Raw genomic sequence first — 19,470 nt, forward strand, 5'->3', positions numbered from 1 at the left:
TTTAGCTAACTGGAAATGTATTAATGTCAAATATTTCTCGAAAAGGTTAAGAGGTGGGTTGTCAGATAGCTAGGCCTACTTGTTAGCAGAGATTATTAAGTTACATCTCGGCGATATGCATATCACTCTGAGATTTAATATACTTTCTGTTGTAGCCTGGTCCTAGGAAGTCACTTAATATAAAACGATAGTTCAAAGCATGCAACTTCTTGGACATTTCTGCTGAAAAATCCCATAGACCATATATATTTGTTTGTGTCCTTGTACTTCTATCTCAAGTCAGCAACAACTATCCATCATGTTGTTCATATGCAGGTTCACTGAATACTGCAAAGCAAAGGTAACCAGCGCAGGGACAGAAGGACAGAGCAGCATTGACTCATTCTTGACCACCACAGGTGTCCATGTGTACAGCCAGGGCCACCACAGGCAGAAGGCCATAACAGAGGCTATACTGCAAGACCTGATCATTTCCTGCAACCTGCCTATGTCCTTAGTGGACAACCCTTACTTTAGGCATTTCATGTCAGTGGTAGATGACAAATATAGACCAGTAAGTAGGCCCACGTTGACCAGGTGCCTGCATGACTTAACACTGAACAAAGAGGCTACAATCAAAAGTACCCCCTAAAAAAAAAAAAAAAAAAAAAAATAGAAGGGCCCTAGTGAAGACAGAATCAGTGTCTGTCACTGTAGATATATGGACTGACAGGACCATGAGGGGCTTCATGGCAGTAACGGCCCATTACATGGCCATAGAAGAGAAAAAAACTCCCTGACTGAAGTCAGTTCTGTTGAGCTGTGATAGATTCACAGGGTCACACACTGGGGAAAGAATCAGTGATACATTTGAAGTAATATGTGATAATTTTGGCATAAAACATCAATTAGATTATATCATATGAAATAGGCCTTCACAGTTTGTTTCCCCAAAGCAACCAATGATCATGATGATTATGATGTGGATAACCCCAGCCTATGGGAAGAATTTGGTGAAGAGTACAATGCTGATGTTGAAGCTATCCAAACCAACTGCAGGCAACAGCGCTTACAGTGCTTTGCCCATTCATTACAACTGGTGATTAGAGATGCCCATTCATTACAACTGGTGATTATCACCAAGGGAATGGAGCCAGCTATTGGAGCTGGTGGACATTTTGGACCCTTTTGTCCAGGCCACCGAACTCACTCAGGGGGGGAAAGTGGTGACTCTCAGTGCTGCCCTTCCTTGTGTACTGTCACTCAACTATCATCTGCAGTCGTCACCTAGTCACCTAGTCAGTCTAGTAAAAGCACTGCAGCAGTCACTCAAACTCCGATTCCAGGGGGTGTTTGTGAATGTCAGAATGGAGCACTCGGATGAACAGGCAACAATGTTTTTTTCAGACCTTGTTTTGTCAGAGGCACGGAAAGTCACCGTTACGGAGAGCAGTAGTAGAGAAGAAGAAGAACAACCACCTGCCAAAACCTCCAGACTGTTCTCTGGCGACCGCAACACGATCAGCAAGAAGAAAGGAGACATACAGTCATCTGTCAGAGCAGAGATTATTCGCTGCATTCAAGTATCTTCTGATGAAAATGAAGTTGATTGCTTGGATCTTTGGAGAATCCATGCGAAAGACTTTCCAAGGCGCAAACAGGTAGCAATGACAGTGCTGGTTGTGCCTGCCACCAGTGCACCAGTGGAGAGAGTGTTTAGTCATGGAGGCCTCATCATGCGTCCTCATCGTGCCAGGCTCAGCGCAAGAACACTGACAAACTTGATCTTTCTGAAATGTAACCTGTCTGCAACAGAAATGTTCTCTGTCTTAGGGCACAGGACGTAATTTGCTACTTGTTACAGGAAATTGTGTTTCTGTTGTTATGTGTCCAGGTCAGTAAGTATATTTTAGGTAAATAGATCACTTTAGTAGTGCTGTTATTGAACAGTTGTCAGTCATTTTAGTTTACATTTATACTTGTCATTTATCTTCCCTCACTTACAGATTTTCTGTTTGTGTGACAGAATGAAGTGAAATATAGACAATGTCTGCCACAAAATACCATGCACTATAAAATGTTATGTTTGCTTTTTTTCATATCCGGTACAGTTACTTTTATTAATGTAAACTGTCTACATTTTAAAGGAAGTTTATTTTGATTTAAATAGTGCCTGATGTGCTTTATTTCATACAAGCATGGACTAATGAACAAGGGAGTCTCTTCAAATAATTTACAAGGTTTATAGACCTAACCCACAGCAGGCAGACTTGAGACTTGACTTAGACTTGGCCCTAAAATACTTGAGACTTGACTTAGACTTGGCCCTAAAAGACTTGAGACTTGACTTGGACTCTACCTCAAAGACTTGTGAACATCTCTGAAACACACACACACACACACACACACACACACACACACACACACACACACACACACACACACACACACACACACACACACACACACACACACACACACACACACACACACACACACACACACACACACACACACACACACACACACACACATAAATCAGTACAGTGGACAGCCACATTATATTTAGGAACATTGATTGGACTAAATCGTTTTTGGTATCTTTAAGTTTGTTTTCACTGTATTAAGTTAAGCATATGTAGATAGCCTTGTTGATTTGATGATGTTGAAATGTTGAAGTTGAAATGGTGCTGGAATAGCTGAGGCAGTGCTCCTGTTGTCTTTGTGCTGACTTGTGGTAACTCTCTGCCGTCGTTCTAAATCAGTAGTTGTCGAAAACATTCAATTGCTTGACCATGCTGTAGGTCATGTAACTGTTTGTTACAAGCAATATTTGCTTTGTGGACTTCACTGGACAGATGTTGCTCTCCCGGTTTATAATGAAACACAAAACCGCCACTGTGTGGCTGTTGTCTTTTTGTTGTCTTGGCCTTATTGTATATCATGGTGGCATATGAACGAAGGGGTTATAGAGCCAACAACGCAATTATCACAACATAGGTTTTGCTTGGCTTCAGCAGTGATTTTACCCATGCACCGCTACTGCTGTCTTGTGAACCATTTAATAAGCAAAATGATCAGCAGGTGCTTTAAAAATACATATTCCCTTTCCCTGTTTAAAATTGATATGATAAATGAATTCAGCTAACTTAATCAATGTGCTCTATGTCATTTATATCCCCACACTAGGGACCTCTGTAATGAGACCTACTTGTGCATGTGCTACATTAGACTGGACTTCAAAGTTATCAATCTGGTTCAAATTGATGGGAAGGTACGTGCGTCATACGGTCCCAATTCTTGTCTTGATATGCAAACATTGTATCTGTAGATTGGTGGTTTCCTAGAGGCCTCTATGTAAAGACAAAGATAGTCTCTTTTCATGCAAAAAAGCAGATGCTTGAAAACAAACCTGCACCAATGTTGAAATGACGAAATAAGGTATTCAGCTGAAAATGCATTGCTTTCTGAGTCTGTTTCTCAGTATACATTTGTTACAGTGAATTGAAATGTATTTAAATACTGTATACATGATCCATTTGTTATATTACTGCTATGCTGAACAAAAATATAAACTCAACATGTAAAGTTTTGGTCCTATGTTTCATGAGCTGAAATAAAAGATCCCAGAAAATTCTCTCCAATTCTGTGCACCAATTTGTTTATATCCCTGTTAGTGAGCATTTCTCATTTGCAAAGATAATCCATTCACCTGACAGGTGTGGCATATCAAGAAGCTGATTAAACAGCATGGTCATTACACAGGTGCACCTTGTGCTGGGGACAATAAAAGGCCACTCTAAAATATGCAGTTTTGTCACATAACACAATGCCACAGATATCTCAAGTTTTGAGGGAGTGTGCAATTGGCATGCTGATTGCAGGACTGTCCACCAGAGCTGTTGCCAGATAATTGAATGTTCGTAGACTAGTACGCATATAAAATTGTACCAAGAATATTTGTTATGATGAGATATCAATAAGCCTGTGTATTTTACTTCAATTTAGAGCACTGTGTTTAATAGCAAGTAATTTATTATATTATTTGCAACAGAACAGGTCTCTGTGTTCAGGGTTTATTGACCGTTTATTGGCCCTTTCTATGGTATATCAATTCTTATTACATTTCAACCTTGCAAGATCCATTATAGTCCTACCTGCTGTGCATAACACTATTGTTCAGCTGTATCTTGCTGGAAAGGTGAAATAGTGTTAAACTCTAAGAGAACATAAGTAAGACATAATGATGCTTCTCTAAAATGTTAACAGGGTTAAGACATTTTCAAAGCCACGGGACACAATTTCAGAATGTCTTTGGTTCGTTCTCCCACAGCAACAACATCCTTTTTCATTCTTCTTGTGGGCAGAATGTCCTTTTTCAGACATAGCTTTAGAGATGTTGTTACTGTAGGACTGCATGCTGCTCATTGCTTTTATATAATACACTCAGGTTGATATGGATTCAGACAGTATAAACAGGTAGTATATGAAATGTGTCTAAGATCAAGGATTTGAATGCTGAACATGATTCTATTCCCATTGTTAATGGGTGTAATTCGGTTACCTGCAGACAAGATGCGTATCAATGCACAATTATTTGAAACCAGTCTTTGAGTAACCCCAATATGCCAATGTTTAATTTCCCAGTGAACAGCATGAAAATAGCAATGTTCTGGGTCACATTTGAGCAATATAAAAACCAAAACCCTGACACCCCCTACTGGAGTTGCTATGTAAGACTGGGCCATGTACAGATATCACAGTTATTTTACATGCAGCAAATGATCAAATCTCAATAGTATGATTATTACATGAAAGTCTATGGGCCAATACTCTGTATCTTTGGGCAACGTGTCCATAGCGTTCAGTACTGTACTGCATGGCTGTGAGGCCATGGCACAGTACAAAGTTAACATGGAGACATAGACTAGGATGACCTGCAACTGATACTGCACTCTGTCTGCTCCACCAGGCTGTAAAAAGGGGACATTTTCCTGCCTTAATAATAGATTGACCATGTCAAAGACTTTATGTCAAGCCTGTTGGAGCACTCTATCAAAAAGTGCCTCTTACCTCCCATGAGGTAAAATAGAAGGATTAGGACATTTACTGTACTCATATCTGAGATAGATGGATACCGCAGAATCTGTTGGATATCGAGTTGTTTATTTATTTTTGATCAAGATATATGTTTCCCCGAAGAAAATCCTGCATTGAAGGATTTGTCCTTGCTAAAATGATGTCACCTCACTGCAGTCTTTCAATTGCCCTTATTCTGAGAAATGTTAGGTAGGTGAGGCTACTACTCTGAAAATCTGATTCTATGTGCTGTATTTACTGAGAATTAGAAATTGAAAACCCTTCTACCTTTGGCTCTATATCTTGCTATAGTACTTTGCATAAGGGCAAGGTAGGCAATTTATTATTACCTTGACATTATGAACCCTTCAGGTTCCTCTTCATTCATTGTTATGCATTGGAGGACAGGAATAACGTTGAATTGTTCCAACTCACAGAGATCTCATAACATTATGAATGACATTTAGCAGGCCGAGCCTTTACTGTAAATAATGTGGCTGTGTGGCTGGCACTTGCTGTACAACAGTTCTGTCCGTCTGTAGATTTCCATATAAAGGTTTTGCACTGCTGTATATCAACAACTTCATTTGGAAAAATTCTCCCTATGAGTTAAGGAATACTGCCTTTTGGAAAATCAAAGCCCTGTTTTCAAATTTTGCTAGTGTGTTTGCAGTGGAGGCTAAATCAAGGATATGATTCATGAGCTGGTATGTGGAGCAAACATTATCCTGTTATTGATATAGCCTAGTATGATATAGTGTTGTTTTGGGGTTTTGATAAGGAGGTTTGGGTTGAGGTTTGAATGTAACATTTACACTTCACATTTCAAATAGACTTCGATGTAGGCTAAATCCTTACACAGTAAACAAGATCATATGTGAAATGGACAGATGCACATTATTAACCTCAAATTACCCAATGAGACAACCAATCGACCCTTGCCACACAGGAACAAACTGATTAAATCTATGTTTTTTTTTACGTAATTTGTAAACACATTGTGATGTGGAATCTACGTGAAAAGACATTGGATTTTAAAATAGTCATTGTTGTTTTAAGGGTGGAATTTCCACCACACTATTAGGTCATCATGGTAACCAATTTTCAACATAGACAAACCTTGTATAAAATATATTGAATTTGTATGTTTGAAACAACTTCAGATCTTCAACGTAATATCCACTATAAGAAAAAAAAAACTATAGGCTGGGCAGCACCTCCTACTGGAGAGTTGATCTATCTACAGCTACCCTTTGGTCTCCCATCCAGAGTTTTAACCAAGCCCAGCTTTCATATTTGTAACTGACTATTACCAATGTGCAATCCTGAGAATGATTGTTGAGAGATCTCCACTTAATAGATTCACTGTTGCTTTCAAAGTCATTCCAAAGGTTAGGGTTAACAGAGCAAATTAAATGTAACCATACATTATCAATCATATATGTGACCGACCGGCTCGATTCGGTCTTATGTAGCAGAATTTGTTTATTTCGTTGTTTTTTTTACATTGGGTAAAAGTAGAGACTCAGAGCTAGAAAATGGTATATCATACACTACAGTTGAGGAACAATGGGAAAGTCATTCTTCTTTGAAAGTTGATAAACTTGTAACCTCACTTTTGAGAAAATGGCCGTTGAATGTTTTGGTACGTACTGGAGAGCTCTTCTTTGTCTACACCCATTCAGCATAGTTCACACACTCAATATATATATATATATATATATATATATATATAAATATGTATATATATATATATAATTACATATGCATACATACATACACATACATACATACATACATATACATACACATATGAATACATACATATACATACATACAACATACACATAAATACATATACAGTTGAAGTCGGAAGTTTACATACATCTTAGCCAAATACATTTAAACTCAGTTTTTCACAATTCCTGACATTTAATCCTACTACAAACTCCATGTTTTAGGTCAGTTAGGATCACCACTTTATTTTAAGAATGTGAAATGTCAGAATAATAGCAGAGAGAATGTTACGATCGTCGTAAGAACCGGACCAAGGCGCAGCGTGATAGGCGTACATCTTTTAATGAGTACTTTAACACCAACAACAAAACAACAAAACGATACGTGAAGTCTAACAGGTTCACCAACACAAACCTATACAGATCAAGATCCCACCAATAACTGTGCAAAACAGGCTGCCTAAGTATGGTTCCCAATCAGAGACAACGAGCAACAGCTGCCTCTGATCGGGAACCACCCTGGCCAACATAGATCTAAACGATCTATAATAAACACATAGAAACTACAACATAGAAACTAACACCCTGGCTCAACATAAAAGAGTCCCCAGAGCCAGGGCGTGACAGTACCCCCCCCAAAGGCGCGGACTGCGACCGCGCCAACTAAACCCAACAGGGGAGGGGCCGGGTGGGCATTCCGCCTTGGAGGCGGATCCGGCTCCGGGCGTGACCACCACTCTCTCTCTCGCCCTCGTGGTCTGGCCCTGCTGGCCGGAGCTGGACTGAACACCGGTGGAGCGGATTGCTCTGGCTCCGGCGTGGAGCAGCTGACTGGTGCCGGACCAGGCACAGGTGGAACAGGCACGGACCGTGCCGGACTGACGACGCGCACCACTGGCTTGGTGCGGGGAGCGGGAAAGGGCCGGACCGTGCTGACGACACGCACCACTGGCTTGGTGCGGGGAGCAGGAACGGGCCGGACCGGGCTGACGACGCGCACCACTGGCTTGGTGCGGGGAGCAGGAACAGGCCGGACCGGGCTGGCGACGCGCACCACTGGCTTGGTGCGGGGAGCAGGAACAGGCCGGACCGGGCTGGCGACGCGCACCACTGGCTTGGTGCGGGGAGCAGAAACAGGCCGAACCGGGCTGGCGAAGCGCACCACTAGCTTGGTGCGGGGAGCAGGAACGGGCCAGACCGGGCTGGCGACGCGCACCACAGGCTTGGTGTGAGGGGCAGGAACAGGCCGGGCCGGGCTGGCGACGCGCACCACTGGCTTGGTGCGGGGGGCAGGAACAGGCCGAACCGGGCTGGCGACGCGCACCACTGGCTTGGTGCGGGGAGCAGGAACGGGCCGGAACGGGCTGGCGACGCGCACCACAGGCTTGGTGCGAGGGGCAGGAACAGGCCGGGCAGGGCCGGCGACGCGCACCACAGGCTAGGTGCGAGGGACAGGAACAGGCCGGACCGGGCTGGCGACGCGCACCACAGGCTTTGTGCGGGGATCAGGAACGGGCCGGACCGGACTGGTAACACACCCCAGTACCTCTCGCCGTGCCTCTACACTCTCCTTCCCCCTCATGACCAATGGCCCCCGTAACCTGGTGGCCTCGTCTCCTAGTCCACAAACTCGCCCTGTAGCTGCCTCCAGCAGCCCCGTCGTCCATGCCGTGTGCCCCCCCCAAAAAAATGTCTTAGGGTTGCCTCTCGCCTGTCCGACGACGGCACGGTTGGCGCCGTACCTCCTCTCTCGCCAGGGCTTTAACTTTTGCCCATGGCCCTTTGCCCGCGAACATGTCCTCCCAAGACCACCATTCGCCCACCTGGGACATCGCCAACTTCTCCAGTTCCTTTCCCGGTGTTTGCTCCTGAACACGCTGCTTGGTCCTTCTTTGGTGGGATCTTCTGTCACGATCGTCGTAAGAACCGGACCAAGGCGCAGCATGATAGGCATACATCTTTTAATGAGTACTTTAACACCAACAACAAAATTGGTGATTTATTTCAGCTTTTATTTCTTTCATCACATTCCCAGTGGGTCAGAAGTTTACATACACTCAATTAGTATTTGGTAGCATTGCCTTTAAATTGTTTAACTTGGGTCAAATGTTTCGGGTAGCCTTCCACAAGCTTCCCACAATAAGTTGGGTGAATTTTGGCCCACTCCTCCTGACAGAGCTGGTGTAACTGAGTCAGGTTTGTAGGCCTCCTTGCTCGCACACGCTTTTTCAGTTCTGCCCACAAATGCTCTATAGGATTGAGGTCAGGGCTTTGTGATGGCCACTCCAATACCTTGACTTTGTTGTCCTTAAGCCATTTTGCCACAACTTTGGAAGTATGCTTGGGGTCATTGTCCATTTGGAAGACCCATTTGCGACCAAGCTTTAATTTCCTGACTGATACTAATTGAGTGTATGTAAACTTCTGACCCACTGGGAATGTGATGAAAGAAATAAAAGCTGAAATAAATCATTCTCTCTACTATTATTCTGACATTTCACATTCTTAAAATAAAGTGGTGATCCTAACTGACCTAAGACAGGGAATATTTACTAGGATAAAAAATCAGGAATTGTGAAAAACTGAGTTTAAATGTATTTGGCTAAGGTGTATGTAAACTTCCGACTTCAACTGTATATGTATTTATATGTATGTATGTATGTATGTATATGTATGTATTCATATGTGTATGTATATGTGTGTATGTATGTATGTGTATGTATGTACAGTGGGGAGAACAAGTATTTGATACACTGCCGATTTTGCAGGTTTTCCTACTTACAAAGCATGTAGAGGTCTGTAATTTTTATCATAGGTACACTTAAACTGTGAGAGACGGAATCTAAAACAAAAATCCAGAAAATCACATTGGCTGATTTTTAAGTAATTAATTTGCATTTTATTAATTTTATGTAATTTTGGGTCCATGGCTAGGAAACTCCCCAGACCTTAATCCCATTGAGAACTTGTGGTCGATCCTCAAGAGGCGGGTGGACAAACAAAAACCCACAAATTCTGACAAACTCCAAGCATTGATTATACAAGAATGGGCTGCCATCAGTCAGGATGTGGCCCAGAAGTTAATTGACAGCATGTCAGGGCGGATTGCAGAGGTCTTGAAATAGAAGGGTCAACAATGCAAATATTGACTCTTTGCATAAACGTAATGTAATTGTCAATAAAAGCCTTTGATACTTATGGAATGCTTGTAATTATACTTCAGTATACCATAGTAGCATCTGACAAAAATATCTCATAACACTGAAGCAGCGAACTTTGTGAAGACCAATACTTGTGTCATTCTCAAAACTTTTGACCACGACTGTACTGTACATATTCCTATTTTTAAACATATTTTCCTTTATTACTTTTCTAATTCTACCACACCTCCCCTAATTGGAGTAAACTAGTGAACAACAACGCTTAGGCCTCTACTTCCAGTTTATACATACTATATACATTTAATGGACAGTCTATTTTACAATAGTTCTATTTAGTTTGTTTTTACTCCTGTCCTTCCTCTACCCTCAACCTCTCCCATCTATTTCTGATGTCCATCCGGTTTGATTTCTATATGCCATATCTTTCAAACTGTGCTCTTTCACAAAAGTTCTTAACCTACAACCTATATACATTTTACGGACACAGAATGTTTTACATTAGTTATGTTGTTGTTATTAGTTGTTATTAGTCCCAACCTTCCGCTCCATTCAACCCCTCCCATCTATCTCTTAACACCATCCATATTGGATTTCTACTTGCCTTATATTTTTCAACTGTGCTGTGATGTTTCACAAAAGTTCTGAACCTTTCTATTCTCATTGTTTCTACAGATTGTAAATTGAAAAATGTTTTTTGGGCTAAAAGTATTATTATATTATTGATCGATTGACTATGACTTTTCAGATCACCCAGTAGTGCTATCTACAGGGTTAGCTCAAGGTAAATATTACAATTCTTCAGCCATTCCTGGACCTGTGACCAAAAACAAGCTACATATGGACAGTACCAAAACAAATTATCTAATGATTCTGTCTCTTCGCATGAAAATCTGCAGAGCTGGGAAGGTTGTATCCCCCATATAAATAACATTCTATTGGTTGCAATAATTTTTTGAATCGGCATTGTTTTACATATCAGTTCATAAACCATGTGCCATGGAATTTGTACGTCACAAATCTCTTCCCAACTGTTTAGTAATCTATATGGCACGGCTGTCAATTTTTTGGTCCTTAAATGAAACTGGTATACTTTTTTATTTATTACAATTTTCTTTAACCAATTATGGTCTTTAATGCAGGGCCGACAGACAAGTTCCTTACTTTTTCCCTCTTCCACTTCCTTTTCCATTTTTGCGGTAATGCTACAATTAGTTGATTGTAATTTTGGGTAGAGCAGATATTTCCATATGTTTTTGTTAGCTGCATGTGTGACATAACTCCACCAGTCCTACCTATGATATCATTTAGGAAGATTATACATTTTTTAAATTATTCAATAAATAATGGATTTTTATCAATTCGTTTATTTGAGTTTAACCACAGTATTTGTTGTATTATTTGTTCTGTCGTTTCTGGTTGATGAAATTGAAATTGCAACCAACTTTCTATGGCTTGTTTAAGAAATAGTGATATTTGGGAGATTATTTCCTTTTCAAATAACTGAAAGTGAGAGGTTGTAATCTGAATAAAGGGGAAAAGGCTATTCTTGAACATAGGGTGAGACATTCTTACTCATTTGCTAGAGAACCAGTTCGGATTTAAGTATAACTTTTGTATGACTGAAGCCTTTAGTGAGAGGTCTAATGCTTTAATATTTAATAATTTCTGCCCTCCAAATTCATATTCATTATATAAATAGGCCCATTTAATTTTGTCTGGCTTGCCGTTCCAAATAAAATGGAAGAAAATGTTCTCATATAATTTAAAAAACTGTTCGCTAGAAGTAGGCAAGACCATAAGCAAATAGGTAAATAGGCATATTACTAATTAGTTAATCAGGGCGATTTTTTCCACAAATAGACAGGTATTTACCTTTCCATGGTAGCAATATCTTATATTTTTGCTAACTTTCTATTAAAATGTATTGGAGTGAGATCATTTATTTATTTCGGGATATGTATACCAAGTATATCCACATCACCATCAGACAATTCTATTGGTAAACTACACGGTAATGAAAAAGTTGTATTTTTTAGTGATCCAATACGTAATATCATAATTTGGTTGTAATCCAGAGAGGTTCGAATATTTATCTAGTGGGCCTCCCGAGTGGCGCAGTGGTCTAAGGCTCTGCATCGCGGTGCTAGCTGTGCCACTAGAGATCCTGGTTCGAGTCCAGGCTCTGTAGCAGCCGGCCGCTGTGAGGGCTATTCTTGTCCCATCGCAAAATAACTTAATGCAGATATACCTAATTCTCTAGAGATCAACATGACCTCTAGAGTTAGCCAGTAAAGTGTTAACTGTGTTTACCAAACATGTCTATTCCCTGTGTGAATTATAGATGCTGAGGGTAGGAGGCTAAAGGGGATCCAGAGGAGCACTGAGACAGGACTGGCTGTAGAGATGCCCAGCCGCACTGTACGCCAGGCCAGCCACGAGTCCATTGAAGACAGCATGAACAGCTACGGCTCAGAGGGCAAGTGAGTACAGCAACATAACTAGCACCATTAGCACTTGGGGCACCCACTGATTCACAATTGTTCTGTGTGGATCAGTTGGTATGTGTGTGGCGCTAACAACGCCAAGGTTGTGGTTCCACTCCAGCGCGGATCACGTAAACATGCTAAAAGTGTATGCATTTACTGTACTGTACGTCCCTCTGGATAAAACCATCTGCTGAGTGAGGTGAAGTGTAGTATTGTCACGATCGTCGAACGGAGTAGACCAAGGCGCAGCGTGATAAGCGTACATTCTTATTTATTAAGTACACTACGAACAAAAACAATAAACGATACGTGAAGTCCAAGGTTAACAAACACAAACCTTACACGGAACAAGATACCACAAAACACTGTGGAAAACAGGCTGCCTAAGTATGGTTCCCAATCAGAGACAACAAGCAACAGCTGACACTCGTTGCCTCTGATTGAGAACCACCCCGGCCAACACAGAAACACATGAGCTAGATAAAGAACCTAGAACACAAACACATAGAAACTACACACCCCAGCTCAACATAACAGAGTCCCCGAGCCAGGGCATGACAAGTATAGTATAGAGAAGTATATTGTTACTAGTGGCACCTGCCCTTATGGGCGGTAAATCATTGGTAATTAATCATTTGATTCAATGTAATTCCCTCCTCAAAAATATGTATCTCTGTTCAGCTTTTTGGTGTCTGGATATGCAGTTGATGCTCTCAACTCCGGAGCATTGAAAAAACTCCCATATTTCCTGTGGGATCATGGCATTTCCTTTTCTTGGAAATGCAATGTCCAATTTCCCCCTCCCCAGTGTGGGCTGACTAATCTACCAGCTCACGTTTGATGCCTATATTTTAAGCCTAGTGCTTATTTGAACCTTGCTTTAGTACGGATTAGAGGGTAAAACAGAGCAGCTATATGCAATGAGATGCAGTTGTTTATTTGGGAGTGGACACATTATACCTCCAACACCTGTTTTGGAAAGCAATAGTTTAGTCATTGTATTATGATGCATCCATTATGATGCATTTACATGACATCACATAATGGAATGGAAGCAGATATAATTTTGGGAAATGTAGTCATTCTACAGTGTCACGCTCGTCGGGAAGAGAGGAGGACCAAGGCGCAGCGTTGAATGCGAACATATTTATTTATATAATGATCACACGAACAAAACAACAAAACGAAAACGTGACGTCCCTGGTTACATACACAAACCAACACGGAACAAGAAACCACACCCAATGAATGCCTAACGGCTACCTAAGTATGACTCCCAATCAGAGACAACGAGCTACAGCCGTCTCTGATTGGGAGCCACCCTGGCCAACATAGATATACAAAACTAGAATACCCAAAGGAAACTCACACCCTGGCTCAACATACAAGTGTCCCCAGAGCCAGGGCGTGACATACAGTTTCCAAATTGGCCTACAAAGGCCTAGCCTGGGTACCAATTTGTTTCTGCTATCATTCCACTCTATGCCAAACAGACTAGCCTTTCGGCAATCTTCCAATATAAAGATTATATAATTAATGAGCGAGGAGAATAGCATTGTCGTCCAACAGGTGGCATCACTCCTAAGTGACGCTCATCCTTCAACCAACCTATCTTGTAGGTCATGGAACTCATATTACAATTTTAATATTCCCGAGCATCCACCATTCAAAAATGAAAAACATAATTCCTAATTTATGATATCACTGCGCTATCGTATGACTCCCCATGAAATAGGCAGAATAACTAGATAAATTATTACATATAATAACTTGCAATTGCAAGAAAATGAAAACAAAGCAGTGCATGGCTATCTTCTGCAAAGATTATGTGCAAGGACGTTGGTTGCCAGTGCAGTGACTTGATCAGATGCTTAGCTAACTGTTGTAGCTATCTTACTGACATAGTTAGCTAGCTAGCTCTATCTTTACTGACATAAAAAGCTTGCTTAGCCTGTTTAAATTACCCTGAAGTTGTGGACATGCAGCCCCAAAATTAAGAGGGACTGTTATCCGAAATCATTCCGTAGATTGCTAACGTTACTTTGTATCATTGGGTCAGCCGAGCACAGCAGCTGACTCGGGAGGCTACTGCAATGAATCACGGCTGATCAGCTGCTTCATGAAAAGTAATAATAATGTTAGCATTAACACTACTACAGTAGCTTGCTAACTTGCTTTTGTTGGAAGCAGGACTAAGTAGGTAGCTGGTTGGTTAGCAGCATCGTTTCAGTGACTGGCTCAGCTAGCAAGCTAATGTTGGACAGATTTATGCTAGCTTTCGTGCCCATTGTCAAACTTCAGAAATACTGCTCTATAAACCACATAAGTCCTTACCTAGATGTAAAATGGTGTGACTGAGACTTCCTCACCAAAAAAACTTCAACATTAATGACAGATTTATTGTTTTAGCTTAGATTAATTCCGACTGTTTTGAGGCAGAAATCGGGTTCAGCAGACGATGTTACCTTGGTAATATATTGAATGTTAGACAGCACATTGTAGCCAAACTACTTTTCATCTATCCGATTACTATTTGCGAGGTACGAGATATCAGTGCTGGCGGAATAATCACGCAATCTGACGTAAGACAATTGGAGAATAGAGGATTTGATCCAGATTCGATAACCCTCACAGTTATCCTTGAATCACAATTGTCTCTATTTTCGAGACACATATTCACTGCGTAAAATGGCCTGTTTCCAAGTGTGTAAATGTACTGTAAGTCAGAATATCTTTCATGATAAGAAGTAGAAGCTCAGTATTGAGAAGTCAGAATAAAAATAGAGCTTGACCAGTCTTGATTAGTATGCTCTGGAACAACTTGTCTATTGTACTCACCCCCCCTTTAATTCAAGCATTTAAAATAGAAGCACACTTAAAACAATCAAATGAAAAAACAAGCACAGCAATTAAAGAGATCAAATGTTATCAAAGAACATAAATCACAAAGGCATCATTGATTAAAGGCCAAGCTAAAAAACGCCGGTTGACAAATGGGATTTTAACACCTCAAGCAGTTTCACAGTACAATGCACAGTTCCATATCAAACTTTTACTTTATAAAAGAAACACAATGATGAATAATCAAACTTTTTTGTCAGTACAATTTAAGAAATAAACGGTATAGTTTTGCTCTCAAATTCCCAATGCTAGGCCTTTTGAGTTCTCATAGCTTCACCTCCAAGTAGCCTAATGCCTAAAAAGCAGCCCTGCTTGAATAATAATAATAATATGCCATTTAGCAGACGCTTTTATCCAAAGCGACTTACAGTCATGCGTGCATACATTTTTTTGTGTATGGGTGGTCCCGGGGATCGAACCCACTACCTTGGCGTTACAAGCGCCGTGCTCTACCAGCTGAGCTACAGAGGAAACTGGTACTACCACAGTTACTGGTCTGTAGTCCTGACAAACTACACTTTAAACTGGCAATATGCACTTCATAATTCTCGGAACTGGAATAAACTGTGCCTCTGATACAGATCCCTATGCTTTGCCCCAAACCTCAACAGGCAGCTTGAAATTATATTAATTTGGATGTTTCTGGAACCAATTGACACGAGCCATGACATGAGAAATGTGTGTGTTTTCATGTCACAAGAGAACAACTGTGTTACTATGCTTGGCGTTAGCTCTGCATCTGTTTGAATGTGTGGTAGGCCCTGTCTGTCTGTCAGTGACAAACCCCTTTGCAAGTACACATGATGAGTGAAAACTTCTACTTTGTTCAGTGCTTGTAACCTCTCCCAGCATGTCTAGCTTATCATATGTTGTTCATTCAGCTGTACAATGGTGAGATCCTTGTTTGGATACATTCATGTGAAGACACTATACAGATCATTACTATCTTCACTTGCTATGACAAACAGCTGTTTAGGGGGCAGGCAAATAATGTCTGAGCTCACTGTAAATTAGTTGGAGAATAGGCTACTGGGGGACAAGATTATGAATGCTTTTACAGAGGAGACACAAATAATTCAGTAATAATAAACACACACGTACCATGTTCATCCTGACAAAATAACTCCTGAGTCTGTTCTTGCTGTAATGGCAATTCCTCAGGAAAGGTGGCTGTGTCTTGCCGTTCAACTGTCCATTGATGAGTGAATTTATCATAGAATTTAGTTTTATGAAATGATGTTCAAAGTATGCTGTCTTTCCCTAAAGTATGTGGCTGTGGCCACACTCTTTCATGGGCCAAGTCCTGGGTTTGAGATAATCTGCCTTGCGCTTTGACATGATAGTGACACTAAAACTATTTTTATAGCCAATCGTCAATAAATAATATGTTAGGCAGGATGTGTTGATGTGATTCTGGATGGCCAGATTGCTAGCAAGAATGACAAGAAACTGCCATGTGGAGAATCGTAAGTGGCTCGTTTCAGTTCGTTTCATCTTGTTATTTATACCATGTGTTGTTTTGAGTTGTTTTTACTAATTTCATGTTAATGTTAATGTGGCTAAAATGTTCTAGCTAACTAACCAACAACTGTAACAATGTATTTATGTTCAATAATCATTGGAGACAAAATATAGCTTACATGTTGTCAACAATCTAAGCCAACACTGTCTGTTTTGCTCCATAGTTGCTCAGACCTCGGTTTTGTTGCAAAACAACCAACACGTCTATAGACCACAATGCAATAGCAGCTGGGTCTGGTCTACTTGTATATGAACTGGAGCGACCATATACCATATACATTCATTGGTAGCGACGCACTTGTATCAATTCAATAGCAAGGGGCTTTATTTGCATGGGAAACAAATGTTTACATTGCCAAAGCAAGTGAAATATACAATAAACTAAATATCACAGTTTCTGTTTTGATGGTACATGAAGTGTAGTTTCATGAAACACCGGCATGAACTCATCAGCCAATTAAATGCATGGGAATAGAAGGGAAGGCGTAGCGATTGAAAGGTAAATAATCCAATCAAAAGAAAAAAAACAGAAGTGAGGTGAGACGGTTGAAAATGACCAATCGCGATTTGAAAACTTTGCCATACCACTTCTTTGGGGGTGTTTTCTACCGGCGGTCAGCTAAATACAGTGCATTCAGAAAGTATTCAGACCTCTTGACTTTTTCCACATTTTGTTACGTTACAGCCTTATTCCAAAATTGATTAAATACAATGTTTTCCTCATCAATCTACACACAATACCCCATAATGACAGAGCAAAAACAAGTTTTTAGAAATTGTTGCAAATGTATTTAAAATAAAAAAACTGAAATACCTTATTTACATGAGAATTCAGACCCTTTGTTATGAGACTCGAAATTGAGCTCAGGTGCATCCTGTTTCCATTTATCATCCTTGAGATGTTTCTACAACTTGATTGGAGTCCAACTGTGGTCAATCCAATTGATTGGACATGATTTGGAAAGGCACACACCTGTCTATATAAGGTCCCACAGTTGACAGTGCATGTCAGAGCAAAAACCAAGCCATGAGGTCGAAGGAATTGTCCGTAGAGCTCCGAGAAAGAATTGTGTCGAAGCAAAGCTCTTCGGAAGGGTACCAAAAAATGTATTCAGCATTGAAGGTGCCCAAGAACACAGTGGCCTCCATCATTCTTAAATGGAAGAAGTTTGGAACCACCAAGACTCTTGCTAGAGCTGGCCGCCCGGCCAAACTGAGCAATCGGGGGAGAAGGGCCTTGGTCAGGAAGGTGACCAAGAACCCGATGGTCACTCTGACAGAGCTCCAGAGTTCCTCTGTGGAGATGGGAGAACCTACCAGGAGGACAACCATCTCTGCAGGACTCCACCAATCAGGCATTTATGGTGGCCAGACGGAAGCCACTCCTCAGTAAAAGGCACATGACAGCCCGCTTGGAGTTTGCCAAAAGGCCCGTAAAGGACTCTCAGACCATGAGAAACAAGATTCTCTGGTCTGAGAAAACCAAGATTGAACTCTTTGGCCTGAATGCCAAGCCTCATGTCTGGAGGAAACCTGGCACCATCCATATGGTAAAGCATGGTGGAGGCAACATTGCTGTGGGATGTTTTTCAGCAGCAGGAACTGTCAGGATCGAGGGAAAGATGAACGGAGCAAACTACAGAGAGATCCTTGATGAAAACCTGCTACAGAGTGCTCAGGACCTCAAACTGTGGCAAAGGTTCATCTTCCAACAGGACAATGACCCTAAGCACAGAGCCAAGACAACACAGGAGTGGCTTCAGGACAAGTCTTTGAATGTCCTTGAGTGGCCCAGCCAGAGCTCGGACTTGAACCCGATCGAACATTTCTGGAGAGACCTGAAAATAGCTGTGCAGCGACGCTCCCCATCCAACCTGACAGAGCTTGAGAGGATCTGCAGAGAAGAATGGGAGAAACTCCCCGAATACAGCTGAAGTCAGAAGTTTACATACACCTTAGCCAAATACATTTAAACTCAGTTTTTCACAATTCCTTACGTGTAATCCTAGTAACTTATGAAAGAATATGAAATGTCAGAATAATAGTAGAGAGAATGATTTATTTAAGCTTTTATTTATTTCATCACATTCTCAGTGGGTCAGAAGTTTACATACACACAATTAGTATTTGGTAGCATTGCCTTTAAATTGTTTAACTTAGGTCAAACATTTCGGGTAGACTTCCACAAGCTTCCCACAATAAGTTGGGTGAATTTTGGCCCATTCCTCCTGACAGAGCTGGTGTAATTGAGTCAGGTTGGTAGGCCTCCTTGCTCGCACAAGCATTTTCAGTTCTGCCCACAAATGTTCTATAAGATTGAGGTCAGGGCTTTGTGATGGCCACTCCAATACCTTGACCTTGTTGTCCTTAAGCCATTTTGCCACAACTTTGGAAGTATGCTTGGGGTCATTGTCCATTTGGAAGACCCATTTGCGACCAAGCTTTAACTTCCTGACTGATGTCTTGAGATGTTGCTTCAATATATCCACATAATTTTCCTTCCTCATGATGCCATCTATTTTGTGAAGTGCACCAGTCCCTCCTGCAGCAAAGTACCCCCACAGCATGATGCTGCCACCCCCATGCTTCACGGTTGAGATGGTGTTC

General features: G+C 41.2%; 1 protein-coding gene across 1 annotated transcript in view; it reads left to right on the forward strand.

Annotated features, from left to right (window-relative positions):
• The window catches only part of LOC123492103 (regulating synaptic membrane exocytosis protein 4-like), a 61,163-nt gene that overhangs the window by 12,520 nt on the left and 29,173 nt on the right, over window positions 1-19,470 (forward strand). Inside the window, exon 2 of the mRNA XM_045224090.1 lies at window positions 12,297-12,435. Within this exon, the coding sequence (XP_045080025.1) occupies window positions 12,297-12,435 (139 nt within the window). The remainder of the gene's footprint in view (window positions 1-12,296; window positions 12,436-19,470) is intronic.

The sequence above is a fragment of the Coregonus clupeaformis genome, chromosome 12 (assembly GCF_020615455.1).
Source record: "Coregonus clupeaformis isolate EN_2021a chromosome 12, ASM2061545v1, whole genome shotgun sequence".
In the NCBI taxonomy this organism is placed as follows: Eukaryota; Metazoa; Chordata; class Actinopteri; order Salmoniformes; family Salmonidae; genus Coregonus; species Coregonus clupeaformis.